Here is a 27,420-nt window from a genome sequence, read left to right on the forward strand (position 1 = left end):
GCAGGAGTCTAGGTTGTAGATTCACCACCCGAGGCAAGAGAGACTCCTGCCGTCACATGACGAACAACTATGCTCTTCACATCCACATTTATAAAACTGTTAGAACTGCAACGCGTGACTTGGGCCAGTTGCCTGAATTCTTTGACCTTCGGCACCTGCAGAAGCAGCTGTGACCACACCCGAAGTGTGAAGCACTGGGGTAGGCACAGAACAGATGGTGTACCAGCTCCCCTCATCCTAGGTCTAACGCACTAGAGCAGACCCTGCTGGGCTTAGCTGAGCCAAGGTCACAGAAACCTCCCTTCGAGGCTTACTCCCCAACTCTTGCCCTGACCAGCCCCAATGCTCTCTGCACTGACTGGGAATTCCAAAGGAAACGCCCCGCCTGGGATCTTCCCTATCCTGACAGTCCAGTCTCCACCTACCACTTCTAGAATAAAGGAGGAATTAATATCTTAGCAAGCCAGGGGGGATGCAATGAGGTGAACAGGAGAATCACAGTGTGAGGACAGCAGAGACTTTGAAAATGAAGAACAACTTCCCTGCCCTCCTCCTCCAGAGAGCACCTCCTGTGCAAGGAGGCAACCAGAGCTCATCCTATCATTCCCATCCCACCCCGGGGGCAGAATGTGGCTTGATGGGACAGAACAAGTAAAGCAATATCCTATCTACACAAATAAGCTTTAGGGGAAAAAAGAAAAAGTCTGGAAATACCGGTTTAAGGAGAAATATTGAGTATTCTGGGTGAGTCTCATTTGTAGGTGCCTTCTCAAGGAAACTCAGCAGCAACACAAAGGGAACCCAGAAACAGACTTTTGCACTAACAGTATTGTGCTTTAATAGCTGAATGAAAATCTGTCAAGAAGCCACAATAAAAGATGTTCAACTGAGGTGTTTCCGGTTAACTGCTTAATAATTTATATATTTGTATTGAACTTGAACATGGAATCAGGATACATAAAATACTCATAATTTAATGTGAGGTCTAAATTGTGTGCATACAGTAGGCACTCTGCTGCAGTAAAAACAGAGCCAGGGTAGGCTAGGATTGGTTCACACAACAGGGTCAAAATGTAGAAAGCTCAGCCATGAACACGGAAAGCCAAGGAGACTAAAGGAACCATACTGGTATCCGTAGAGGACGGATGCAGGAGATGTGCACTTGCCCACGTGAGATACAGCAAAGCTACGTGTAATAGAGCCAACTGTGTCCACAATACGCCTCCATCGTAATAGCCCATGAAATTAACTGGTGTTTTCCCTTTTCCAAAATAAAGCATACTTCGTAAGATTTTTCGTATTATACACCCATCTTCAAATTGCAAAGATAAATTCCTTACATTATCTTAACATCTATTTAAGTAATCCTGTATAAATATGTGCACATCCAGCCCTGAAACTGCACGCTGCAAGGTTCACTGGGATTGGTCAAGAACACCGCGTGTTCTCCTCTCAGGATGATTAATGAAGGCACCTTTCTCACAGAATGTCAGACTCTGCCTTTTTAACAACTGACCTTTCATAGAATACTACTGAACTCATAATTCCACTTTTGTTCAGTTTCTTATTAGTGGAGTTAAAATTAATACTTAGGGGAATGATGGCCAAGGTGGTGCACCGTAAATCTTGAGCGCATCAGCCTGCCGTGCGGGCTACCCCAGGAATGGCACCTGCGCAGGTCCGCTCCCACCGCATAAGTATTCCGCTAAAACCTGTGTCCTTTCACAAGACAAATTAAGGGCGGTCTGCAGACCTTTGAGAACAAAGATGTATATATTTTTTTAAGTCTTTCTCAAAACTACAAACTTTTTAAAGGACCTAATAAAATTGCTAATTTCCATCATAAATTTATAAGAATTTACTCTGTGTTCTGGAACATTCCTGATGACTAAGGTGATACATGGCACAACACACACTCTATAAGCCACATTCATCTCTTAGAAGTAACAATTTAATAACCCATCATGGCAACACAATATGCCAAAGCCCCTTACTATAGGATCACATGGAAAAAAAATTAGCTAATACCTCAAGAACTCTCCCCTAACACAGTGAGGGGAAAAAAAGAAGAAGAAAAAAAAGATTGGAAAATGGAGCTAGGACGGGGTTTCTTCTAATTATCACTGGGAATAGCAAATTACTTAAGGACTCAATTTTTTTTCACCATGCCAACCATTTCCATACTCAGACATACCTAATTTCTATAAACCCCTTAAGGGCCCAAACTAGTTTTAGCTTCAAAGATCTTATGAGATCCCAGGGCGAAGTAAGAAGCCAAGAGTACATTCAATTATTAATTCTTATTAAATATTTGAGAAAAGTCCTTCTGGATAAATACTGGAAATACAGTATACAGGTAAATATGTGGTCTAGGTCCACACAACATGCCATAGGGTCTTATTCATCCTTGTTATCGAGGAGGTCTTTCACGTAAGGAGGGCTGGAGGCTGAAAGTATTCCCGGAGAACTAGGTGATCACCCCACTGCTGTAGAAAAACCCCTAGAAGGCCAAACACTGCTCATGTGAACGCCGAGCAGGGAGCAGACGCGCGGCGCACGCCACCACCACGGTTCGGCACGAGCGCACGCCACCCGGGGCAGCACCGACGGGACCGCCTCGAGCGTGGAGCTCGTCAGAAGGGTATCTGAGACCGGACCGGGAAAATAAGAGAAAGCTGAAGGGAAACCGGAGACAGCAAAAAGGAGCTGACACACTTCGTGAGAGACCCCAGATCAGCGGGATTTTCACAAAGAGCAGGAAGGCAGGCTGGGAAAGCTGCTGCAGGGTGGGGGCGCGGGCGCAGCGCAGGGCGGCGACCACAGACACACGGGAGGTTTGCACAGGGAGCTCACGATGTCACAACGGAACTGTGACACAATTTCCAATCTCTGAAAGGAGAGTAAGGAGAGAGAATGCACAGTTTCCACTTAAAGAGGGAGAACGGGAATTAGCGAATCAGATGAAAATGGCGACCCCCAGATGCCACCCCGGGCAGCAGGGTCCGGGACGCCAGGAAGACAGAAGCCAACGGAGGATCGGGGCCCCATGCCTCACAATGCACAGGACACAAAAATCCCGGGGAAAGGCCGTGAAATATTGATGTTCTTCCCTTCTGCAAAGGTAACAAATCCGGGAAGGAAAAACACCCACAAACCTTCCATTTGCATTCTATAATGTTTTCACCAAGCTTAGAGGGCTTGTTGTACTATTACACTTGCCCAAAATGGGCAGTATTTCAATAAGGATTTCCTAGAAAAGACCACCTTCAATTCCATCACAGCCTGTTAGTCAAGGTGTCATGCATTTATATGTGGCCATTTATCAACAGTGCATAAGCTTCCAATTTTACAAAGACACCCAAGCCTGCATCCTGAAGACCCCGCTACCCCCAGGCTCGATCCTGGACACACGACCACAGAGGGAGGACAGAGCGTCCCAGCTATGAGCTAAAGGGGACGCCCCTCCCTGAAGCACATACAAAGGGAGAGTCAAGAACACCTCCAGCAGGAGGGGGAACACATCCAGGAGAGAACATCCTGTTTCACAGTGAACTAGGATACCTATCTCCAAATGCAGTTTTATATTTGTAGATTAATATTGTAAGATCTTTTTGATTACATATAATTTACTTCAGTTCTAAAAAGTTGAGAAGAAACCCAAGCAGCCTTCACACTTCAAATCTAGTAAAATTCACTCCTGGAAATGTGTCAGAATTTTCAAGCTACAGGGGCTTATATCTCATTATCATAATTGGGAAAAAATAATGAATTCCTATCCATCTAAAAAAAAAAAAAAAGGAACATAGCCAACTTCCCCAATTATCACTAAAATACTTTGTAAACACCTATATAAAAATTCAAAGACTTCTGCATAATCTGTTTGAAACACCAATTACCTAATTATTTAACATTTACTGAACTCATTAGTGAGTTCGTTTGTATACAGTTCTCAAGGATACAGGGCAGTATCAAAGGCAAATTACAACTTATTTCTACCATGGAAGAAATCTACGCAACATAAACATTAAAATAGTGCTAAAGAGCCTAAAGATCCTATCAAAATTCAACCTGATGACCCAGGCACTCACACAGAGAACCAAGACAAGCTAAACATTTGGGGAAAGGTGAGAGGATGTCACAGAGAAAGCCCTAGGAGACTGGGGGACAAGACACTCCCCGGAGAAAAGGTACAAAGTGTGCGTTCTGCACCTGATGGCACTTCCCGTCATTCCCAGCAGCTCGCTCATTAGAGCCATTTTCTGAGAATGGAACAGGGAAGTCGTTCCTGCATCTGGAGCAGGAGGAATGGGAGAATGAAACAGAGACAACAGGACGCCAAGAGCAGAAAAAGAAAAAAAAAAAAAAGGTTTTAAAAGCAAGCACAGTCACACATTTTGCAGAAGCTCGTGACGCAAGACGTCATTAGGCTCCATTCAAGAAAGAGCTGATTCACAGACCTTCCAAGTCCAGTCCGTGGAACTGGAGGGAGAGCCAGTCTCACTGCCACAAAGGCACAGAAATATTACGTGGGAAAAGTAAACATGATTCAGGATAAACATTACTCACCAGAGCCAGCTTTTCAAATTCACAGCTGAATTTGATTTAAAAAATGGACGCCTTCACCAAGAACCCACCATGATGTAAACCACGCACTTTGGGTAAGGATGACGTGAGTGTGGGTTCATCGACTGCCACAAAGGTACCACTCAGAGTGCGGCCACGCGGGAGGGTGTGCGCGTGTGGGGGCAGGGGCACAAAAGTCTCTGCACCTTCCCCTCAATTTGCTGCTCCAAAAAAGAAATTTAACAAAGACGCCTTCTCAAACTTTGCTTTTCTACGAGAGACAATACCACTTTAATCATCTTCCCATAACTCCCTGTGTGCCGCACTCCACCTTAGCCATTCGGACTCTGCCAGCGGTGCTGGTGTTTGGGAAAGCAGCTGGCCAGGGAGGCCTGCTGCTCTTCATCACATCCCCGTAGCGATGAGACAGGAAGGGATCTACACAATGACGCAGCGGTCATCGGCAAGTGCTGTAGTAGCTTGCCAGGGCTGCCAGAACCCCCCAGACCAGGAGCTACAATTACAGAGGCCAGGGGTCGAAGATCGAGTGTCTGTGGGGCCAGGTCTTTTCCCCCGCAGTTTCTCTCCATGGCTGGCCTTCTGAGTCCTCACAGGCTCCTCCCTCTGTGTCTGTGTCCCAGATCCCCTTCCTACAGGGACCCCAGAAACAGCAGAGGAAGGCCCTCCCCAATGAGCACAACTTCACCCACGTACCTCCTCAAAGGCCCCATCTTCAAATGCAGCCACACTCGAGCGCTGTGGGTAGGACATCAACACATGGGTTTGGGGTGGCGGGGGGGGGGGCACACACAGAGATCAGCAGTAGCAGGAAGATGCTGCTTGGTCTCGAATCACAAGGGGAAGCAGTAGGAGATGAGCAGAGACAAAACCCTGCGTGCTCATCACAATCTGAGGCAGGACTGGCACAAAACCATGGACTCTGCCCGTACCTAGGAGAAGAGAAACAGACCTGCAAGCCAACATTTCAACAGCTGATTACGGCTTCTGCGGAGCATGCCCCCTTGGACGCTCCCTGGAGGCCCTGCCCACACTGAGAAGGCCCAGCTAACCACACAGGCTTCCCTGTCCCGGGCACGGTTCTCTACGTGCTTTAGCGGAGCCCAAGGAAGGGGCGAACGTGTGAGTGAATGATGATGATCCCGGTGACTGCCTAAAATAAACCCCTGAACTTCATGCTTTTCTCACCTCCAAACTCAAACATCATTCTTTATGAAAAGCATGGATATTCTAATCCCCTAACCCTTCTTCAGAGAGGGCCCTGCTTTAAAGAGGCCTAAAGTGCCCCGTGAGCTGAGTAGGGGACCTGGAGTTAGGAAGCAGGACAGACGTGGTCCTTGCCCTCCAGAAACTCAGTGGCTAGAAGACACAGCCACAGGAGGTAATTATAAGGGAGTGGAGGGGTCCTGAACCAAGCCTGGCCTGGGAGCCCCCAGAAAGTCCTCCCTCAGAGGGGGCATCTAGGTGAGAGCTATGGAGTGTGTCAGGTGAAAGGAAGGGCGAGAAGCTCCCTCCAGGTGAAGGAGGTGGTGGTGTGAGCACCCAGAGGCTAGTTCAGCAAACAGCTGTAGTAAGCTAGAGGCCTGGGTTGATTGGGACCACCAGCATGCCAGTGCTTACTACTGGCGGGGCACTGTTCTAAGAGTCTCCTACGTATTAGCTCATTTACTCCAACAATCCTATGTGGCTGATGCTGTTAGAGCCATTTGATATCTGGGGAAACTGAGGCATGGAGCCATTAAAGTGATTTGCCTAATCATAGCTATAAAGTGGAAGAGCTGAAACTCGAAACCTGGAGGTCCAGCTCCAGGGACGCCAGCTTACCCAGTGTAAGTGCCGGGCATGGCTGGGCTCCAGTTCAAGGGACCCCAGGGGGCAGCGACTGCAGTGCCAAAGGTCAGAGCCTGCACCTTCTCATCCTAAAGAGCATAGCCTCGTCTGTTCCAGGGGCGAGGTGATCCCACGCGGGATCAGAAACGACGCGGCAGGAGCCTTGTGGGACAAAGGCCAGAGGCGAGGCCAGAAAATGCACTTGTTAAGGGAAGGGAAAGTTCACCTGGTTCCCAAAGATGCAGCTCAAGGACAGGTACAGTGACCCAGTCAGGCACAGCAAACAGCTCACCAGGGCAAAAGCCGTTAGAATTACAGCACAGCCATCCCACACAGCCCTGAAAAAGGCTGTAACCAATAGACTTTAAAAAATTTAAGACAAAAAAATGTTCATGGTGTAAGGTTAGGGCTAAGAGGCAGAACACAGAATGGATTATTAAACACGGATAAAAACCTGGAAAGAATTATACTGCATACTATTTGCTAAAACAAGCAGAAATTTCACAGATGAAAACATTACGAGCTCTTCGCTTGCAGGGTGCTTATGACAGTGGCACAGGTGATGCGCGCACACACCAGTCACAGATGCTCAAAGGTCAGCAGGTGGCAGGGCCATCGAGGACTTGGTTCTGTTCACCATTCTCATGGCCTTTCAGCTCCAGCTTCACACCCCCCACCCCAAACAAGATAACTGCCCCAAACTCCAAGGATCACATTTGCACACATGTGTGGCTAAAGTGTGGGGAGCAGAGGCACCTTCTGCATGCTTTTCATTAGGGAGAAGAGGTCCTTCCCAGGAGCAAGCCAGTGGGCAGCAGACCTCCCACACAGCATCTGCGCAGCAAGGCTAGGTGAGCCCGCACCCGCCATTCAGCCTCCGGGGAGTCAGGGAAAGGAACCGGGAGGCCTTGGGGAAGACAAGGAGATCCACTGCCGCTTCCCCATGAAACCTGCCTTAATGCTCCGGTCACTGAGCTCCCCCATTCTTTCCTTCATGCCTTTTGTATCTGTTCTCCCTCCATGCCACGTGTGGGATTCTTTACGACACTGTCTCCCCAACAGAGTTCTGTGAGGTCAGGTTCATGTCTATCATTCTCGCACCCCGTTACTGCAGGCTTGACACAGGAAAGCGCCATGAACGTTTGCTGAATGGACCTCCAATTTCATCTCTTTGTTGAACAGACTGGACAGAAATAGGCTGTGTGCTCCCGTGGGCCCACAAGCTTCCCATACCAGGTGAACAAGACGACAACCGCTCCGTGCTGGGCACCCCAGCACCCACCGCGACAAGCGCCACGCAGCCGGGAGATGGCCTGTCCGTCAGTCCATTTCATTAGGTAGCTTCCTTTAACCACAGCAAACAGAGAAACGTGCAAATCTGACTTTATGAAAATGCTACATTTATCTCCATTCACTTGAATATAATGTATTATTGCTAATATTAATAATTTTAGCCCTAGAAATTGTACCAGCCTCCCAAAGAAAGAGTCCTTGACCCAAAATATGAGAGGATATTAAACTGAGAAATGATCTACTGATGCAAATCATTAAGTCTATTTGCATTTGCTTACTGAACCCTGTCACGGAAATTAAACTGCGTGCGGTGGGGAGCGTGCCGGCTGCGCATGGCTACGAGGAGACATCTTGGTGGATCCGAGCTCTATGTCATTAATTTTCCCACTTTCCCTCATTAACAAGTAAAATGTTTTTACTGCTTGAAAAGTTTTAATAAATAGAAAAAAGCAGAGCAGCTGACATACTTTTTAATGTAATATACAAGGGCTTTTAATATTTTTACATACATTAATGAAAAAGCTAGAGAAATGCTAAAAGGTTCTATATGTGCGGAAAAGCTGAACGAATAATTTTCTGGGAAAGACTACGATGCCTTCTGGTTTGGGCGTCCACTCCGCGTCCCTCCCTGGATGTCAGCGGCGAGCCCGTCGCCCTCAACCGGCGGCCCACGAGCGCCAGGGGGCCACGGACAAGGCCGTCCCTCCGCCGGGTGCCATGCTGCCCCCAACTAACCAGAAGATCGCTCGTGGCTCCGATCTCTCCATGGACCGGGTGCGGGGCCAGCCCGCCGGCAGCGCGTGCAGCCAGGGCCCCGCAGGCTCAGGAGGGCACGCACTTGGGGGAGCTGCGAGCCGTGTTTCTCCTCCACCTCCCCTGCCCTTCTACCAGGGACGGGGCTGACGTCCTCAGGGACAGGAACCGTCTGCTCGGCGGGGGCCCCTGCACACCAGTGAGGACAGCACACTGAGGGGCACAGGCCACGTCCGAGGCAGCGGCTAGGGCTCTCCAGCAACACGGGGCCCTCCGCCACGGCGGGTGCAGGCCGAGCCTGGCTCCAAGCTCCTGGAGGGCGCGGCCTGTGTCCCGTGGCACCACCTGGCCCGCAGCGGAGGACCGCCCGGCGCAAACCCTCTTCTTGGCGAGGGCAGCAGGGAAGCCCGCCCGAAGCCCCCGCTTGGCTTACGCGGCCAGCAGCACAGGGCACGGCGAGGCCCACGGCCAAGCCCCGCTGCTTGCAGGGGGGGCCCACTCCTCCAGTTCCTGCCCCCCCCGACACCCACCACGCTGATCTACCTGTGGCCTTACGTCCACACACTGGCCTTGCTCTCCTAACAAGCTGACCGGCTGAGAGGACGGTTAAAACGATTGGCAACTTTTTGACACCACAGAAGTTGCTCCTTGTTTCTCCTTATCCTGGCTTCCTGACCATAGAACAGTTACTCCCAGACAGTACTGGAAGCAACACTTCAGTGAAGTGCCCAGACTCGGAGCCAGCACCCGCACCACCCTTGCCTCTGTGATTTAGAGCGCAGATCTGCAGACAGACAGACAGAGGGAGCCTCTCTGGGGGGAGGAGCAAGGCTGAGCTCGCAGGCAGGCAGGGCTGAGCTCCCCCAGCCTCCTCTAAGGCATGTTGATACACCCGCCGGTTTTCTGGGGTTGATATTTTGGTTTTTTGATCGCTGAGCCCAATACCGGCCCATTAAAGATGGAAAGAGAAACATCAGTTACAGATGAGAACACCTCAGAACTTCACAGAGATTTAAAGTCTGTGTGCAGTAATGGCCCTTGAAACTATGCAAAAGTCAAAAAAATTCAAGTGCAAACCAGATCCACCTAAAATTGCCAGCATGGGGGCCTCCCTCCCCTCTGGGCTGCAGCCAGTCATCCACCTGTCCCCCTTGCCTCCCTCACGTGCCCTTCTACCCTTACCTGGTAACCCTCCTCCACGTGCTCTCTGCGAGAGTCCAGGGGCATCGCAGAGGATGGTGCCTGGACAAATGCTGGACGGCTGACCCAGCACCCTTTCAACACTCCTCGTAAAACAGGGCCTTTCTTCTGTTTCTCTGCCTCATTCGTACAGTTTCCATGGACCAGAGTCCTGTTTTTAATTAATACTTGCCCATAGTTGTAGAAAACTTTACACTTCTTCGAAGTTCTTCCCCACCTCTCAGCACAATGTGGTCCCGCTGGCTCTGTAGCCACCCTGCTCCTGAGAGGCAGCCTCACCCCATGGCCTGAGGGAGCCCTGCCGCCCACTGCCATCCAAGCCCAGACAGCTTCATTAGACATCTGTGGGGGGACAAGTTCTCCAGACACATGGCTCTTGGTTTGGGGGGACCCAGCGCCTCTGGGTACCAAAGGGTATGCTGTTATAAAGACAGAAGGCAGAACGGCATGTGCCAGGGCCTGGGGTCAGAGTGGACCAAGGCACAGAGTCCCAGTCTGGGAAGAGGAAAGCCTTTCCGGAGCTGGATGGTGGGGACGGTTACACAACAATGAAAATGTACTTAATACCACTGACCTAGATTCTTAAGTGGTTCAGATGGTACATTTTATATTTTACCACAAAAGGGTGTACTTGGGTCAAAAAAGTATTAATTACACAGGCACAAAAGGGGAATTCTTCCCTTTCCCTAGCTAGGACCTGTGACCCCGCAGTCCTCAGAGAGGAGCCATCCACTGAACTCACCCGCCGGCCCAGCCCTGCTTAGCATCTGGACAAAATGACAACTCCTCTCTAGTTTATACCTCTGCTGCTCCATATCAGGGAAATAAACTGGAAACAAATTTTAAAAAGATCATATTTTAGTTCTGTCGATTCCAACGATCCCCACAGCGCCTTAGGCTGAAGTGAGCAACCGTCCTTCAAAATGGACCTCTCCTAAGGGCTTCCGGCAGCGGCCGTGAGTCTTTTTCACACAACACCAAAGTCATACTTTGACAAAGAAGTTATCATCTCTAGACTGCTTAACCAGCAAAACAGTTCAAGTTTGCAAACACATAACTTTTCATGCAAGCAAACTAATTTCCTTGGACCTCGTTTGTCAAAAAGTAAAAAGTTAAAAAAACAAAACAAAAAACCAAACATGTCTTGTGAAGTCACTTTAAGGGTTTCATAACAGATACAGAAGGGGACCCACCTTCAGAAAATGTTATTGCTTCTATTTTAAATTCAGGAACTCCAGGTATCCTGAACATGCTTTTGCCCTTCAGATATTAGGGCTAAAAACACAGCTATGAAGCCGTCCATTCTCTCTCCAGAAAGCACTTTACAGTTGACAGGGGTAGGTCTACAGCATACCAATCGTTAGGCAATAAAACCTGGAAAGGTCTTGAAAACTCAGATGCAAAAAAAAGAGGTACCCCATGAGAAGGGATCCCCAGAGCCGGCCTGATGGAGGGAAGAAGTTAATGAGACAGACGGACGGGCGATGCCACGCAGCACCCAGACGTCCACACACTGAAATGATAAACACGCATTCACTTCAATATGTTTTGCCAATTTAACAAAGGAATCCTGACAAAATAGTCAACCAGCTACAGTGTCCTCCTTTTTGAAACACGACCGTTCTAGCAAAGGTAAGGGGAAGCAACATATTCGGCCATACGCAGGCTTCCATCAGTGCCTTGTCAGACCCCACCTGTGCCTGCTGCCCTGCCCCCGCCCCCCAGCACCGAGTGTTCTCAGAGGGGACTCCCGCGTCCCCAGCACAAATGCCCTGACTGCACCCATGCTGGCCCTTCACCAGCTATTTGCTTCCAGCGTTTGCCCTCTGCGGTGGTCTGCCTGAGCACCAGTCAGCACTCTCCTTCAGGGATGGGGAGACCCGAACGTCTTGGAAAGCTCTAAGATCACCCTTAGGACCCCAGCAGCAGCAGCACTGAGGGCAGGGGACTCTCACTCTTAGGACCCCAGCAGCAGCACCGAGGGCAGGGGACTCTCACCCTTAGGACCCCAGCAGCAGCAGTGCCAAGGGCAGGAGACCCTTACCCTTAGGACCCCAGCAGCAGCACTGAGGGCAGGGGACTCTCCGACACAAGCTTCACCAAAGTTCTGCTTATCTGCACAACACATACTGAGAACGAGCGCATCTGCTGCTGGGTGCCAGTCTGCCTCAAAGAAGTCCTCCCCTGAGAGCAGAAAGGGCCTCAGCTAGACGTTCCCAGGCGTGGTGCACTCACCAGGCAGCATGGCGGTCCAGGCAGGACATTCAACTCCTGGACTTTGTTGTGTCAGAGAGTAACAGGGCTGGCCTGGACGCTACTCAAAGTCCCTTAGAGTTCTGACCATCTCCGGGTCTAGAAAATTCCCAGAATAATCTACAAAGAAGCATTCAGAATGTATTAACACCTATCCATCAGAATCTTAACCATTTGCCTGGGAAATTCTTAATTACTATTTGATGGAAATAATAGCATTTATTTAATTCCTTGAAAAAGGAGTTTATGCCGATGTGCAAACCGATGGAAGCCAACATAAACACCCCCCCCCAGCCTAGCTGAGGGGGACAAGAGGTCAGGATGGGAGAAGCAGAAAAGCGCCCCCCCCCCCCCCCCACCCCCCTTCTCCCCCCTACTCGACAGGGAGCAGGAGCTGTACAATACTCCCACAAGACCACCTGCAGACGTGAGGTTTAACTGGTCCAAGTAACGCTATCGCTGCATGATGCCAGGCTCTTTCTCCGTCAGTGCATGGTATCCATGCTGGATCCCTACCTCCACCCACCATCACTTCCTCAGACTCAAAGAAGGGGGGGGTTAGTTGGGGGAGAGCCTGGCCCCTCTCTCCTGTCCTAGCCCCAACTGCCCAGCCCCCAGCTCCGCACACACCCCACGGGCGCCTGGGAGCTGCTGCGTGCAGGACCAGCAGACAACAGAAGGCTCCCAGCACCACTCGTGGGGAGAAAGGTGTCAGTCTCAAAATATTATTTCCAATAAAAGTTGTTTACCTAGAGAAGATTTAAACACCAGGAACTTTGAAGGAAATAAGCGGCCAGTTCTTTTTAATAAAAGCAGTGCTCAGTTATACAATCACTCTTCCTAACAGAGCCTTGAACTGGATAAAATAAAGACCAGAAACTAGGTGTTTTTCCAGATGACTTTTAGGAAAGAAAAAAAAAAAACTATTTGCAGGAGACCTGAGGTATCTAATAATTCAGAAGCACCATCTTCCCCCCACTTCTGGGGAGACTTTTGGAGGAAGCAATGTTAGAGCAGAACAGAAACTCTAGAATCCACGTACATGTATGTGGCCGCAGACACACCGCATGAGCATACCACACACAAGGACAGTTTTCTACCTCAGAAATGAACAATGTAAAAAAAAAAAAAAATCAGCCCACCACAAAGCTTTTGTTTTCCTATTATAACAGACTTATAGACTTATTTCTATTCCACTTCCTGCTTGTCTAAACACCTGGCAGAGAACTGGCTGGCATGTGCATGTTCTCCCCACGGAAACCCCTTACCTACTGGTCGCACCCCAGTGGTCAGCTGGGACGGCAGCGGCCGATACCATGGCTTCAGAACAACACGGTCGCCTCCCCGCACGGCGTGCTCAACCCAGCTGTGTGCCAGCCCCACCTGACCAGTAGATTCGGTCTGAAGATCTCTAGAGCAGGAGCGGAACGTCTGCTTCACCAGCTCAAAGTCTCCGAAGTGCTGAACACTCGAGTGCCAGCATCACGTGAAGGGAGCTGCAGAGAAAGCATTTTCTACACGTTTCACCTGTGTTGGCCCGTGAGGTCAGGGAGGCTAGACTTCTGGAAGAAGGCACAGAAAGATCAGCTTTAAGAAGGATAACATGGATTCCATCAGGAATGATCACAAGAAAATTCTAATCCCCCAACACGCATGTGCATTCTGCCAGTGAACGGCAAAAACTAAACGCCAATCCAGAAGGACCAGTGTTCTTCCAGGTGAATCTGCAGGTGAACTTCATAGCATGCAAGCCCCTTTAAAAAAGGGTCTGTTTGCATGTACATAGATCAGACTGACAGAGGAGGAGAGATGGGTGTGGTGTGGAAAGGCTTCCTAGACAAGGGTTCTTAGGAAACACTAAGTGAAACCAGAGAAAACCTGGTCGAAGACGTGGGTGAGAAGCTTCAAGCAATGAGCACAGATTAGGCAAAAGCAGGACACGAGGACGCCGCAGAGAACGCTGGAGCTCCAGCTACAGCGTGGCCCCATCTAGAAGGAAAGAGAAGAGATTCCCCAACAGAGGAGCCACAGAATTCTGAGGAGATGAACTGCATTTCTGGGGAAGACGTTCTCTCCCTCCTTCCCGCCCCCTCCCCCCAGCCCCAACAGAATTCCAAGGACTGATCTAGAACATGGGCCAGTTGGCATGAAGGCCACTCCATATGGTTCTGTGTCCCTGCTGGGAGACCCCCGGATCAGAGACACGGGGCAGCCACACTGCTGGACTCATTTCTGGATGGAGCCATTTCTGCTGCAGACGTGCAGCGGCCACACAGAGCCGGCCTCTCCAAAGGTGAAAGCTGAAGAGTTAGGTGCAGCGGTTCGTCTCAGAAGACCGAGGCGCCAAGGAATGCGCATTTCACAGCCTGAAGACAACCTGTCCGCGCCCCCCGCCCACCTGAGTGACACAGAAGGGACAGAGGCCCTGAAGCAATTCCAACACCACCCAACTACCTCCAGCCTCATCGTTCCACCATGTTCCTCCTACCTCTTACCGGGTCAGATGCCGGCCCGACCCGCTCTACTGCTGGATGACACGCCAGCTGGCGCAGTCCCACTCAACTGCACTGCCAGTGCCCCCGGCTCAGGCCCATGTCACCCCTTGTCCTGACCATTTCAACAGTCGCACATGCTCATGCCCTCCCCCGTGGGGGGACACAGCACTACAGCTACTGTCTCCCCCAGGCCTGTCTCCTGGGCTGGGCTTGGGCTCCATACAGGCAGGGCTGACCCATGTCCCACTGGCTTCTACGTGGCCCCAAGCAGGTCCCCAAGGCACAGGGCCTGTCACAGCAGGCATACCCACATTTTGGGAATGAGTGAACAAGTGAGTAACTTAAGAACAATTAATTTAGGATTATCAGAAGATCTACTTCTATCACTTGACACTGAAACCGGAAATAAAAATTCTGGATGAATCTGACACAAGACAATGCTTCAGTTCAATTCAAAAATTAAACTCATTTAACCTTTAACTCGATTTAAATTCTGAAGTGATCAGCATGCAGGAACTATCCTGTACATTAATATCAAGGAGCTGATCTAATTACTGATACAATTTAAAGGAAATAAATTTAACAAAGCAAGTATATTTTAGAGTTTACAGCTTCAATGGCATGAACACATTCAAAACAAAAGTTGAGAATTATTCACTAGTCGCACGTGGCTTAAATACCAGAAAATATTAACGCTATACAAACAATAAAAATTCTGGAAGTAAAATCAGAAGGCAAAATAGGAGAAAGAGGGGCCAAAGTTCTTCACTATCCTACCATTGCACGTTCACAAAAGTGGGGGCGGTTATGAAGTGCCTCGCTGGTGAGGAGGAAGGAGGCCCAACAGGTGGAGGAGTCCGGGCTGGCAGCATTCCTGTGTAGCCTCAGCTCTGGGCCGTCGCTGGGCACACCCTCCTCCGAGCAGCTCCAAGAGTGCCCTGTCCTCCTGGTGTGGCACTGGTGAGCACACTGGCATGGATAGACCACTGTAGGGTTATCCCCACAACAGTAAGTATGGAGCCTGAATTTCCAAGTTAAGGCAGAATGTTCCAGTCTCAAGACGTGCTCATTCAGGCCCCCAGCACAAAACAGGCCCCCGTTCTGGATTACTAAGGTCTTGGTGCTCAACTGTTCAGAGGGGGAGGAGGGCCACCAGGGAAAGGAAGGCAGCTCCTGCAGCCGTGGTTGTGCAGGGTCATGGAGGATGGGGGAATGGCAGTCCCGAGTCCTCTCCTGAGGCCCTGCACCACGACTTCCCATAGCTGCACCCAGGGATGACCACCTTGCCTGCGGCCCGGCCAAGGCAGCAGGCGTGCTCACCAGGCCCCAGCCTGTCCCAAGTCCCCCCTCGCCCGATGCCACTCCTGGCATCCCGATGTGTTCTGGAAAAGGACTACAGAGGCACATGCAAGTGGCCTTCAAGAGGCTACAACGTGCCGTAAACCCCTGTTTTTCTCACAGGACCTTACTGGACCTTTTTCCTCCCAGTCTGAACAGGCCAGACGTGCCAAGCCAGACCCCAGGAGCGGCCCGCTGTGTCCAGGCTTGTCCACCCACAGCAGTGACCGTGGCAAAGGGCCATGGAGCAGGAGAACCGTTGACCTGGCCTGTTCCACCAGAAATGCCCCCACCAGACCACAAATCCTGGGTGGGCCAATGCGAGAGCACCGTCCGACTCCGCAGGCCTCGGGGTGGGCCCCTCCTTCAGATGACAGCGCTGCTCAGTCTGGGAGAGCGCAAGGATTGGGGTCGGAGATGATCTCCCCATTACGGTTCAAACAAACCCCGATGCGGGCTACAGCTTTTGAGCCCCTACAGGCACCCGGTGGCACGGACCTCCCTCCGTCAGACTGCATGCCAGCCTCAAGCTGAGTTAGGGCCACACTGCGCCACCAACCACCTGTCCTCCTCAGGGGAAAGGGGAAAGGCCTTCCACGGCAGCACAAAGGGGACAGGAGTGCAGCTTCTCCGGGAAAGCCGCCATCGTTTCAAGTACAGAGGTGCAGCCCAAGGCCCCCCAAAAGGAAGCTACTGTCCAGAGAAGACGGAGGGGTTTTGAACACGCCACCTTTCCCTGAAGTCAGCCGACTTACTGTTCTCTTGCTCGTGTGTGCTTACAGTCTCAATGTTGCAAGCTCCCCAAGCAAACCCTTTACTGGGACAGTGTGGTTCATATTTTGAACTCACGTATTTGTAACTATCATTCAACTGTTCTTTTCTTCCTTCCAGGAAGATCCTGGAGGGCTTAAAATTAAGTGAGCCAGCTTGCTTCTTACTCACAGACACAGGCATGCAAGTTTTAGCCATTTCTGTCTCCCTGCAACACTAATAAAATTGACAGGAATAAAACTTGCGTCACTCTGTCTTAGATGCGCCCAGAACAAAGATTCTAAATCCCAGGGACACTTGCTTATGTCTTGCCACCAGCCTGCCTGCTTCTGCCCTCTGCCCTGACCCAGGAAAGAGCAGAACTGTGAAACAGGATCTTGCAGAAATGAGGAAAAAGACAAAACTCCTGAAGCCATGCACTGCTTTTCTCTTTTTTAGATCAGAAACCAGACAAGTTCACAACAAAACGGAGCACCACGGTCTTTGTGGTTGGGCAGTATGGTTCATGATGTGGCAGCAAACTGCAAGGCCTTCAGAGAAGGGGCTTTTTACCCCCCAGCTCCCTGCGGGGTCACAAAGCCACAAAGGGAATCCGCGGTGAACTCAAAAGGCCCAGTGGCGAGGGCCACAGTCTGTCACTCTGCCACACCCTGGCTTTACTGGAAGGCACAGCTGTGGCCTGCCTTTACCTCACAGACATCTGGGAGCTGCGACCCCAGTGCACAAGCAGCCCCGGGGGGTCTGGGCCCTCCCGCCCCAGGGAGGACAGAATTCTTCACAGGAATCACAGTGAGAAGGACCACCCTGGCTTCCAGTCTGGTCTTTTCGGCTATCGATCCGAACATGAGAGCACAGTCTAGTTTCTGAAGGACACTGCACAGTGTGCACTAAGAACCTTCTCAGGAGACTCCGTCCCCCTGCACTGCCGGCTGTCCTCCCCTCCAAGCCAGAAACCGGGAGGGTGGGACCTTCACGGACACAGGCCTCAGATCTGGAGCCGGAGAGCTGTGTGGAGGCAACAACGAGACATTCCATGCTCATCAGGGCGTTCAACGGCTTGCATTTAAAAAAGAGGCACTTATCTACGAAGCCAAAGAGAAGCCCCCCTGAAACCCACATATTTGACTCAGAAGACCTCCTTAAAGAACGTTTTTTTTTTTTTTTTTAAGATTTTTATTAATTTATTTGACAGAGAAAGACAGCCAGTGAGAGGGGAAACACAAGCGGGGAAGTGGGAAAGGAAGCAGCAGCCTCCCAGTGGAGCAGGGAGCCCGGTGCGGGGCTCAATCCCAGGACTCTGGGATCACACCGAACCGAAGGCAGACACTTAACAACTGAGCCATCCAGGTGCCCCTAAAGAACACATTTTTTAAGCACGTACAACACAAATCACGAGCTCAAGCCAATGAAGAAGAGCAGGGAGACAGCTGAACGGGCCGCAGGTGAAAATCCTACGGAGTGTGTTTTTGGAGGTTTTTACTGGGGACGCCTCTTCCAGTGTTTATCGTGAAGAGAGTTTCTCCTCTTCCCTGAAAGATTGTAAGAAGGTGCTGTAAGTGTCTATGCTAAGATTTCCCAGTCCATCAGAGAATGGAGGGATTTCCCGGGCAGGTTCTCGGGCCATGCAGACCCTCAGAGCTATTTCAGCCTTGAACTTCGGGCCGCCCAGCAGAGGGATTACCAGGCGGGAGCGCGGCAGGCACGGCGGGACTCGGGAGCAGGGTCCCCGAGCAGGCCATTTACAAGGCTCATGAACAGGAGAGCAAGTCCACACAGAAGCCAATCGCTATCCACTTGAACGGAGGACGTACGACGTGACCTCGGGAGTCTGACCTCCCTTCAGGAAGACCTCAGGGGCATCATACCCCCATGTTTTCAGTGGAGTAAAAACTGACAGCACCTGGTGGGGCAGACGCGCCCTCCCAGACAGAGACCCTTCGGTCACTCTCACACCCAAGACAGGCCAGGCCCTCATCCGTGAGCCTAGTGACAGGAGGCCCTAGCCAGCCACCCAGGTCCTTGAAGGAGGGTCAGGCCTAACTAACCTACATGCTCCTGCCCAGGCCCCACAGAGCTGGCTCAGGCAGGACGCCAAGAATGCCCCAGAGTCCTAGAAAGCAGAAGACAGCCTGCATGCGTGAAGTTTTCAAGACAGAACATTTTAACAATCGCTCACTCTGGTTGCACCTTTTTTTTTTAGTATTGAATTTTTTTTTTAATAATGATTTTTTATTATATTATGTTAGTCACCATACAGTACATCTCCGGTTTTCGATGTAAGGCTCGATGATTCATTAGTTGTGTATAACACCCAGTGCACCATGCAATACGTGCCCTCCTTACTACCCATCACCGGCCTATCCCATTCCCCCACCCCCCTCCCCTCTGTAGCCCTCAGTTAGTATTGCATTCTTATACTTTTTCTGAGATTTACATGGGGAAAAAAATTAAATGGGAGGGCAATGCTTCGCTCAGTAGGAGAGGAGGTACGCGCGGCTCCAGCGTCCTGCCACTAAACACCCTCCCATCACTGCGCCAACGCAAGTGCGACCAGCATTGTTCAAGGAAAACAATGGAATCCACTTTGTGGAAAGCCACACAAGCCCCCAGATAACATTAGAAAACTTTATTCTACAGCTCTTCTCATTAGAATTTAGACATTGCAAGGAATAATGGGGTCAAGGCTTTGTAGCCACGCGAAGATGGTATCGGGAGACGTCAGTCAAGTACTCGCAAAAGCAAGCCAATTACCCCTAAACAGGACCGTTGTTAATGGAAACGGATACTGGCAGGAAGTTATAAAGTTGATATTGTACTACTTCCCAAATGATTGATACCCTGCATTCAAATATTTTTAGGAAGGGAAAGGTGAGTAATGTAACCCATACAAAAAAGAAAGGGGGGTAATCAGAAGGGGGAGTGAAGCATGGGAGACTATGGACTCTGGGAAACAAACTGAGGGCTTCAGAGGGGAGGGGGGTGGGGGAATGGGATAGACCGGTGATGGGTGGTAAGGAGGGCACGTATTGCATGGTGCACTGGGTGTTATATGCAACTAATGAATCATCGAACCTTGCATCAGAAACCAGGGATGTACTGTATGGTGACTAACATAATGTAATAAAAAACATTAAAAAAAAGGAAATCAATGATCAATGTATGGAAACCATATAAACAGGTAAGTAGAGTGACATAGGGAACAGAAGTCCTACTTCATGAAGAGGTACGAGTGAAGTTTCACCGCAGACAAACGTCAGTGGCCAACTTCCACTTTAGCCACTGAACAAAGCAGCATGTCTCCAGAAGATAAAGATCTCAGTACTCACAAGCACTCAAAGAGAGGGAGAACAAGATCCCAGAGCCATCAGAATGCTCTGCTCAAAACCCCGTTGGCCACTGTCCATCAGCAGAGCTGGAGAACACGGCCTTGGGGGGCACACAGGGCTCTACCTGCAGAAAGCCATGCTGCGTGTGGGGGGAGCTCCCCTCCGGGTGGGCAAGAACAGCACCTAATTCCATTAGACAAAAGGAATTCTAATCAGAAGTCTTTCTGTAGGAGGAACCTGGAGGGCACTGGAGGGGAGTTCACCTACAACCTGAGGAAGAAGTCCTACTGATCCTGCACCTGACACTTTCAGGGCGAGGGACCCCTTCCAAACTCACTTCATGCCGAGACACTAATCTGAATGCCAAAGCCGGACAAACAGCACCAAAAAAATTACAGCCTAACATCCCTCATGAACGTAAACACAGAAGTTCTAAACAAAATACCAAATTTAAGGCATTAATATGGGGATGGGGGGGCAGTGGCGGGAGATATAATGAATTATGTGATGTGTGTAGTCCAGCATTTCAAGACTATTTTCCCATTAAAAAAAAAGGGACGATGTTGACACATGTACAAAAACCATTTGACAAAATCCAACAGACTGAGGAAGTATCCTCTGAGAAAGGACACCCGTGAGACCCAGAGGCGGCAGCACGGGGACTTGTGACATGGAGGCCCCCACCCCCATAACTGGAACAAGGGAAGGCCGTCTGTTGTCAGGACGCTTACTCCCCACACTGGAGGTTCCAGCCAGCGCGCGGACAGAAATAAAAGGCATAAAGATCAGAGAAGTTCTCTTTAGTCACAGACCCAATTTTCTATAGCAAAAATCCTAAAGAATCTGCAGAACAATTTCTACAACTAATAATTCAGTAAGAGGACAGAAGAGCAACATACCAAACATCAAGTGTTATGTACCAACAGCAACTAAAAAACCGTTTCTAAACCAAATTTAGACTACCAACATATTCAGAAATCAGATTTACAATAGATATACAAGAGTTCTATGCTGGAAACTAGAATACTGAAAAGACAAGCTGAATGGAGATAAAGCCTATTCATAAATTGGAAGGTTTTTAAAGTGGCTAACCCCTCCCCAAAATGGTACAGATTCAATGAATTCCCAACCAGAATCCCAATACTGGATACCTTGATTCTTTAATATGTAAAGTTAAAACACACAGAAGCCAAAACAATCTTTAGGGGGGAAGGAAAACCAAGCTGGAAGACTTGTTACCTTAATTCAAAATTTATCATAAAGCTACGTAATCAAGTACTCATGGTTCTGGTGCAGAACAGATGAAGAGGTCATCTGAACTACACACGACATCCAGACATACGGGACCCACACATGTACAGCCAACAGACGTGACAAACGTACGAAGGGTATTTGATGGAGAATTCTTTTTCTCCTCCCAAATAAGAAAACTAACTATAGAGAAAAAGTACCTCACAATAAGGGGATTCAAGATGATGGGTCATACATCTAAACATAAAGGCTAATATTATCAAACCTTGGAAGAATTTATAGGAAAATATTTGTGCAGTTACCGTAGGCAAATCTTAAAGACAAAAAAAAAAAAACAAAAAACGCTAAGAAAAAAAAAAACTAAGTTGTACCTCCTCAAAATTAGGAACTTCTCATTAAAAGAGGACATTAGAATACAAACAGGCATCCAACTGTGAAATACAGAGGATAATACCATCTGAGAAAGGACTCCTAATCAGCATGGGCAGAAGGAGCATGGGCAGAAGACTCATGCAGAGCCCACAAGATGGAAACACAGGAGTTCTCGAGAAGGTCGTGAGAGGACGTCCTGCGGAAAGTGAAGATTAGAACAATAACATTTCACACCTCCTGGAACAGCCAAAACTTTAAAAATTACCACCACTAAGTACTGGTGAGAGGGCAGAGCAACGGAAGCTCCTGCATTTCTGTGGGAAATAAACAGAAAATGGTTAAACTTTGGGAAGAGCTTTGGCAGCTTCCCGGGATGTCCAACGTACGTTTGCCATGCAACCCAGCAATTCCGCACCTAGCAGTGGACCAAAGAGGCTTGAACAAAAATTTGTTTCACCCCTGGTAGCCAAGATTTGAGGATTCAAACGTCCATCAACAGGACAGTCCATTGACGGACTGTGGTGTATTCATCAACCATTCCTGACCTACTTATTAATACACAGAACCTGGGTGACCCTCAAAACACTGAACAAGAAAATCCAACACAGAAGAGTAGATCATAAAACTTCATTTATATAAAGCTCCAGAACAAAGTCGACCAAGACAGAAATCACAACAGTGGATGCTAAGAGGATCTGGGACTAACCAGGAGCACAAGGGAACAGCTGGTTTAGAGTGTTCTAGATCTTGGTCTAGGTTGGTGGTCACTTGGCTGTACACAGTTCTCAAGTCATGGAACAGTTTCCTTAATTGAGGTCATAAAATAAGAACCGTTAATTCTCAGTATTCATACAGATTTTTGTTTTTTTGTACTTTTTAAATGTCCCTCGCCAAAGTTAACCATAGGTGTATAACAGACTGCTGGCTGCCCCTAAAAATCTTCTCTCACCTCTTCCTTATACACAGAAGACTCAATTTTGGCCAACACGTGACCACCTCCCATGCCTCCCAGCTGGGTGTGGTCCCATGAGAGAAGGTTAGAGGCTCCTTCTAGAAAGGGAGGTGGGTGCCTCCTTTCCTTCTCCTCTGCCTGGAATGGAAGCATAGCAGTTTGTGCCCCAGAGATTGGCGCAAAGCACCAGAATGAGGGCCACAGCCTGGAGATACAGAGCAAAGCCAGAGGCGGCCAAGGGAGCCAGCCTCCACAGCTTATCTAGGAGCGCGTCTTCACGCAGGAGATCAGCTGCAGGTTACTAAAGCCACGCGGAGGGGTGCTTCACAGCTGCACCTAATCCTGATTCAGAAAGCAGAAACTCAAAATTAAGCCTCATCTTCATCCTGCTCGCATCATCCATAATGGGCATTTAACTAGATGTCTAGGATTTTTCTTCCCGAAATTCACTTAAAGGATTTTCTTAAAAAAAAAAGTTCAACAAAATTTGTGATTTATTGTGCCAGTGAATATGTAAGAGACAAAATGACATTCCCTACGAATTATTTGGTGTCTGTGATCTTCTGAACACCACGGGCAGATGGTTTTCATAGAAAAAGAGTGTATTCGTACAGTTCAAAGATTTGCTTATTTTTTTGGCCTCAAAAAAAATACTATTGATTGTAACACGCAGCTTCACAGGAAAAGATCTTGACACTGGAGGCGAAACCGGGCATTTATTACTGTGCGTGTGCTCATTATGGCAGTCTCTGACAGGGGTCCATTAAAATCAATTTTTATGTTTCTATGTATTTTCTTTATCTAATGTTCTATGGCATTGTGTTTATTAGCCAGTTAAGAAAAACACTGAGCAGGAGTGGGTGGTTTTTCCCCTCTTGTCAGAAATAATGAGAACTGCAATTTTAATACAACTCACAATCAATGAATGGAGGAAATGTTACATTTCAAAACAAAACATTAAGGAGTGTTTTAAATTTTTTATGTTTTTACAATTAAGAGAAATAGAGTGCAGATCTTTCAAAAGAGAAGCACGTGTCCTGCTACAACTGGCAAGGCGAACATCACGCTAGGAGGGCTCTTCCCACCCTTCCCCTCAGCTGCACACTCTGGGGCAGCCTGACCTCAGCTCTCCGGCCCGAGCTCCCAATTCAGCAACTCCAAGACTTCGGAACAAGCCACCTGGCCGACTTTGAACAACGAAGGGGGTCCGGATTTAAAACCACCCAGATTAGGCAAGCACCACCCTGTCACCAAAATTTCCAGAGAGGTTCCCACGTTTGTTGAAGAATAAAACCTTCGCGGCTCACGGTCAATCGGCGGCTCTGTAAGCGGCTGCCGGTCAGACGTCTCGGAGCTACCCGCCACAGGGGAGGCCCCGGGGTCAGCGCGAGCCCCGGGCGCCGGGCAGCAGCGCGGGTGCTGCGGGCGGACCGACAGCCGTGGCCCTGCCGCGGGAGGGGCGGCCGCGTGGGCCGGCCTGTGGCTACGTGTGAGCCCGTGACCCACAGTGGACAAGCGGCAACCGTCGCGTCTTTGCGGCTCTGAACAAATGCCACGTGGGGGGACACAGGGGACTCACCCTGCGTCCGGGGTCTTGCTGCCGCACAGCCTGATCTCATGCAGACCCTGCTCACAACCGGAGATCTCGATCTTCCCCAAAGGGCTGTCTATCGTCTTGTAGCTCATCTCACAGGCCTGGTCCATCCTCCCAAGCACCTAGGAGAAAGGGTTTTCAAGCAAATAAGTCCATGTGAAAGACTCTCGTCCCCTTTCAAGCACAACAGGCACTCGTCACTTAAAACATCTTCCAAAGTTTGTCCCCATTCTTGGGACTTAATTATCGAATGCGTCATTTTTGTAATCTATTCTGGGGACAGAAAACGCCGTAGTTACCCGGAGCAGCAAACTGGTGGTGCCACCCCTCTGCTTCCCTGCTCCCACCTTCCCCGGAGGCACGGTGGACAAGAGCTCCTGCGGAAGGGTCCCTAGGACTAAGCTAACCTTGCTTTAACAAAACGTTTACCAACTTTCTCATCAGCACACTGAAGCCGTTTGATATACTAGAGGAAATACATTTAAAAACCAAGACACGGTGAAGTGAATCTGGAAGCGGGGGTGGACGCAGCTCTTGCATAGTGGCACCTGCACGAGCAGGCCGTCAGGGGAGCATGCGCGCACTGGAATAAAGCCCGAAGCCTTCAGGCACCTGCGCTAGTCAGGGGCGCATGCGCGCTGCGGAAAGCACACAGCGGACCCTCGAGCAGCGTGGGTGGGAACTGCATGGGCTCACTTACATGCGGTTTTCCGGTATAGGACTGTGAATGTATGTTCTCTGCCCTATGATTTTCTGAACACGTCCTCTAGCTTCGATTTTTGTAAGAACACAGAACACAAATGATACATAAAACAGGTGTTAACCAGCTGTTATCAGTAAGGTCAACAGGCTTTCAGTAAGGTTTTTCGGGAGTCAACAGTTACATACGGAGCTCAGTACCCCTAATCCCACATTGTTCAAGGGCCAACTGTGTATCTAACTTACGTTCAAGCAAATGTACAAACATAAGAACCACCCTACAGTGTATCCTACCTGTTAATTTTGATAATAATTGTGGTCAACAGAGCTAAGGCTGAAAAGAACGAACTGGTACGGCAACAACAGAAGCCTAAAGGTAAACCAACGCTTGATAAAAATCACTCCAAGTGCAGGCAGGGAAGAGGACGGGGAACCAAGAGAGGGGTGGGGGTGGGGGGGAGCAGTGGGAACGAATACCTGGACCAGCCAGCACCCTCGGAGCTCCTCCTCTATCCTGCAACTCCTTGTGCTGCTCGCGCGAACGAACCGGAGGGAGGCGCTTCCCCCCCACCACGTGACCTTATATGCCCGTATTTCCCAGCGCTCCACGCTCCTTGCAGCCACCTGCGATGAATCCAACAGCTGAAGCCTCGCCACGTGAGCCCGCCCACTGCTCCAGACCTGCTGGCGGGCCTGCTCACCAGCTGCTTCCACTTCTCTGTCATGCAGGCACCTCCCATGAACTGGCCGTAAAAGCAACCCTGCAAGAATGCTCTCTTCCATGTGGCTTTACAGGGGGTGGCAGTGCGGTCCACGTGCGCCCGCACCCCACCCAGGACTTAGTCTAGGGATCTCCTTTCCCTTGCACACCTGCTCCCCATCAAGGGGCGGGCCTGCTCACCAGCTGCTTCCACTTCTCTGTCATGCAGGCACCTCCCATGAACTGGCCGTAAAAGCAACCCTGCAAGAATGCTCTCTTCCATGTGGCTTTACAGGGGGTGGCAGTGCGGTCCACGTGCGCCCGCACCCCACCCAGGACTTAGTCTAGGGATCTCCTTTCCCTTGCACACCTGCTCCCCATCAAGCCCTGGTTCTTACCATTGTCAACTCCGGCTCAGTTCCCGGGAACTCATCAACTCTCACACGAGGAAGGACTTCTTCCGGGCCCTCAGTACACCTGGGCCCTTCCCACGCCTCCCCTCCCCTCCCCCTGAACAACGAATCAACTGCCAATCAGACGAAGGGGCTACAGCAGGGTCAGCAAACTGCAGCCCACGGGCCAGACCCAGCCCCCACCTGCTTCTGTAAATCAGTTTTCGCTGGGACGCAGCCCACATGCTGTGGCTGCCTTCCCACTCCAGTGGCAGAACTGACTGGCTGTGATGGAGAACGCACGACCCGAGCACTTACCCCGGGCCCTCCGCTCGCCAGGTCTGCTGAGCCCCTCAAGGTCCTCGCGCTTGCACCCTTCCTGCTCCATGCTCTCAGGGTCTGCTTCACTACAAAACCTCAACACTCCCCACTGCCCCCACCCCCACACCCTGTTCTCCTCCCTGCCCTTTCACCTGCTTCTAATGCCATACACTGACTCCTTCAGCTGTCTTCCCAGCAGGCACAGGACAGAAGTGCATTTATATCCCTTGATGAGGTCAAGCAGCATTCCCCAAACCACACAGTATATAAGCAGCACCCCCAAGATTCCATCCCAAGCCCAGGACTCCAGAGCCACTCTGTTCAACATCCACTTTTCTATGGGTATTGACAGAGGTCTGAAGCAGATTTCTCTCCAGTTCCCAGTGAATGGACGTGGGATTGTGATGGTCACCATCAGAGACACTGTCTGACACATCGTACACCTTGAACGCCCCAGCTTCCATGGATCCCCATTGCCTGAGGGCACCCCTGCCACTTGGCCACCCATGGGCAGGAAGCAGATGGTGGCCTCACAGAAATGGCCTGCCATTTTGCAAAAGCCACCTAAACTGAGCCAGAAGTTTGTTCACCTGTGGGATAAAGGGTACCTAAATCACAGGGTTGGCACGTGGATTAGCCGGAACATATATCTAGACCTGGCTTCCCAGAAGGATGCAGGATTACTGTTATTCCTGCCACAATCTAAATTTTAACCATACGCCCTTGACCTTTGTCACAGAGCACTCTGCTCTCCTCCGCAAAATCTTATCCAACAGCACCAAAATCCTTCCTTACCATTCTTCAAAAGCAGATGGCTACCCCTTCTCCCAGCCCCCTAGAGGCCTTCCCTCATTCCCTGGAGCCAGAATCAACTGCTGCCCGCCCCCATATCCACGGGCATTTCCCATCATCCTGAGCCACTGGCAGATGCTGGGGCACGGAGTTTGCTACCATGAGTCAGGTTTCCACCCAAGACAGATGCATCACACACGTAAGGAGTTTATCAAATATATGTTGAACTAGATGACCAGAATTTCTACCATCCAGGCCCAGAGTCTGGCACGGCATTTCCCAAAGTGTGTTCCAGAAGACTGCTCAGAGAAAGGTTCTAGGGGGAGTGAGAAGCCTGGATGCATAAACCCTCCTGGGAAATTCACCTGCATACCTGCAGTGTATTAAAAGCTCTGAGTAGTCCTGCATAGGAACCGGCTTATATTTGCCTAGATCTCACAAACATGTTCACCAGGAACCTACGTCTCCTGCTTAGGCCCTGCTCAGAAGCTGTTTCTCAACCGATCT

At 49.9% G+C, this 27,420-nt stretch overlaps 1 protein-coding gene across 2 annotated transcripts in view; it reads right to left on the reverse strand.

Moving 5' to 3' along the window:
- The window catches only part of MGMT (O-6-methylguanine-DNA methyltransferase), a 296,048-nt gene that overhangs the window by 211,785 nt on the left and 56,843 nt on the right, over positions 1-27,420 (reverse strand). For both annotated transcript variants that reach the window (XM_040624040.1, XM_040624039.1), the window contains one exon: positions 23,995-24,131. In XM_040624040.1, the coding sequence (XP_040479974.1) occupies positions 23,995-24,131 (137 nt within the window). The remainder of the gene's footprint in view (positions 1-23,994; positions 24,132-27,420) is intronic.

This window comes from Ursus maritimus, unplaced genomic scaffold (genome assembly GCF_017311325.1).
Source record: "Ursus maritimus isolate PB19 unplaced genomic scaffold, ASM1731132v1 scaffold_7, whole genome shotgun sequence".
NCBI classification, from domain to species: domain Eukaryota; kingdom Metazoa; phylum Chordata; class Mammalia; order Carnivora; family Ursidae; genus Ursus; species Ursus maritimus.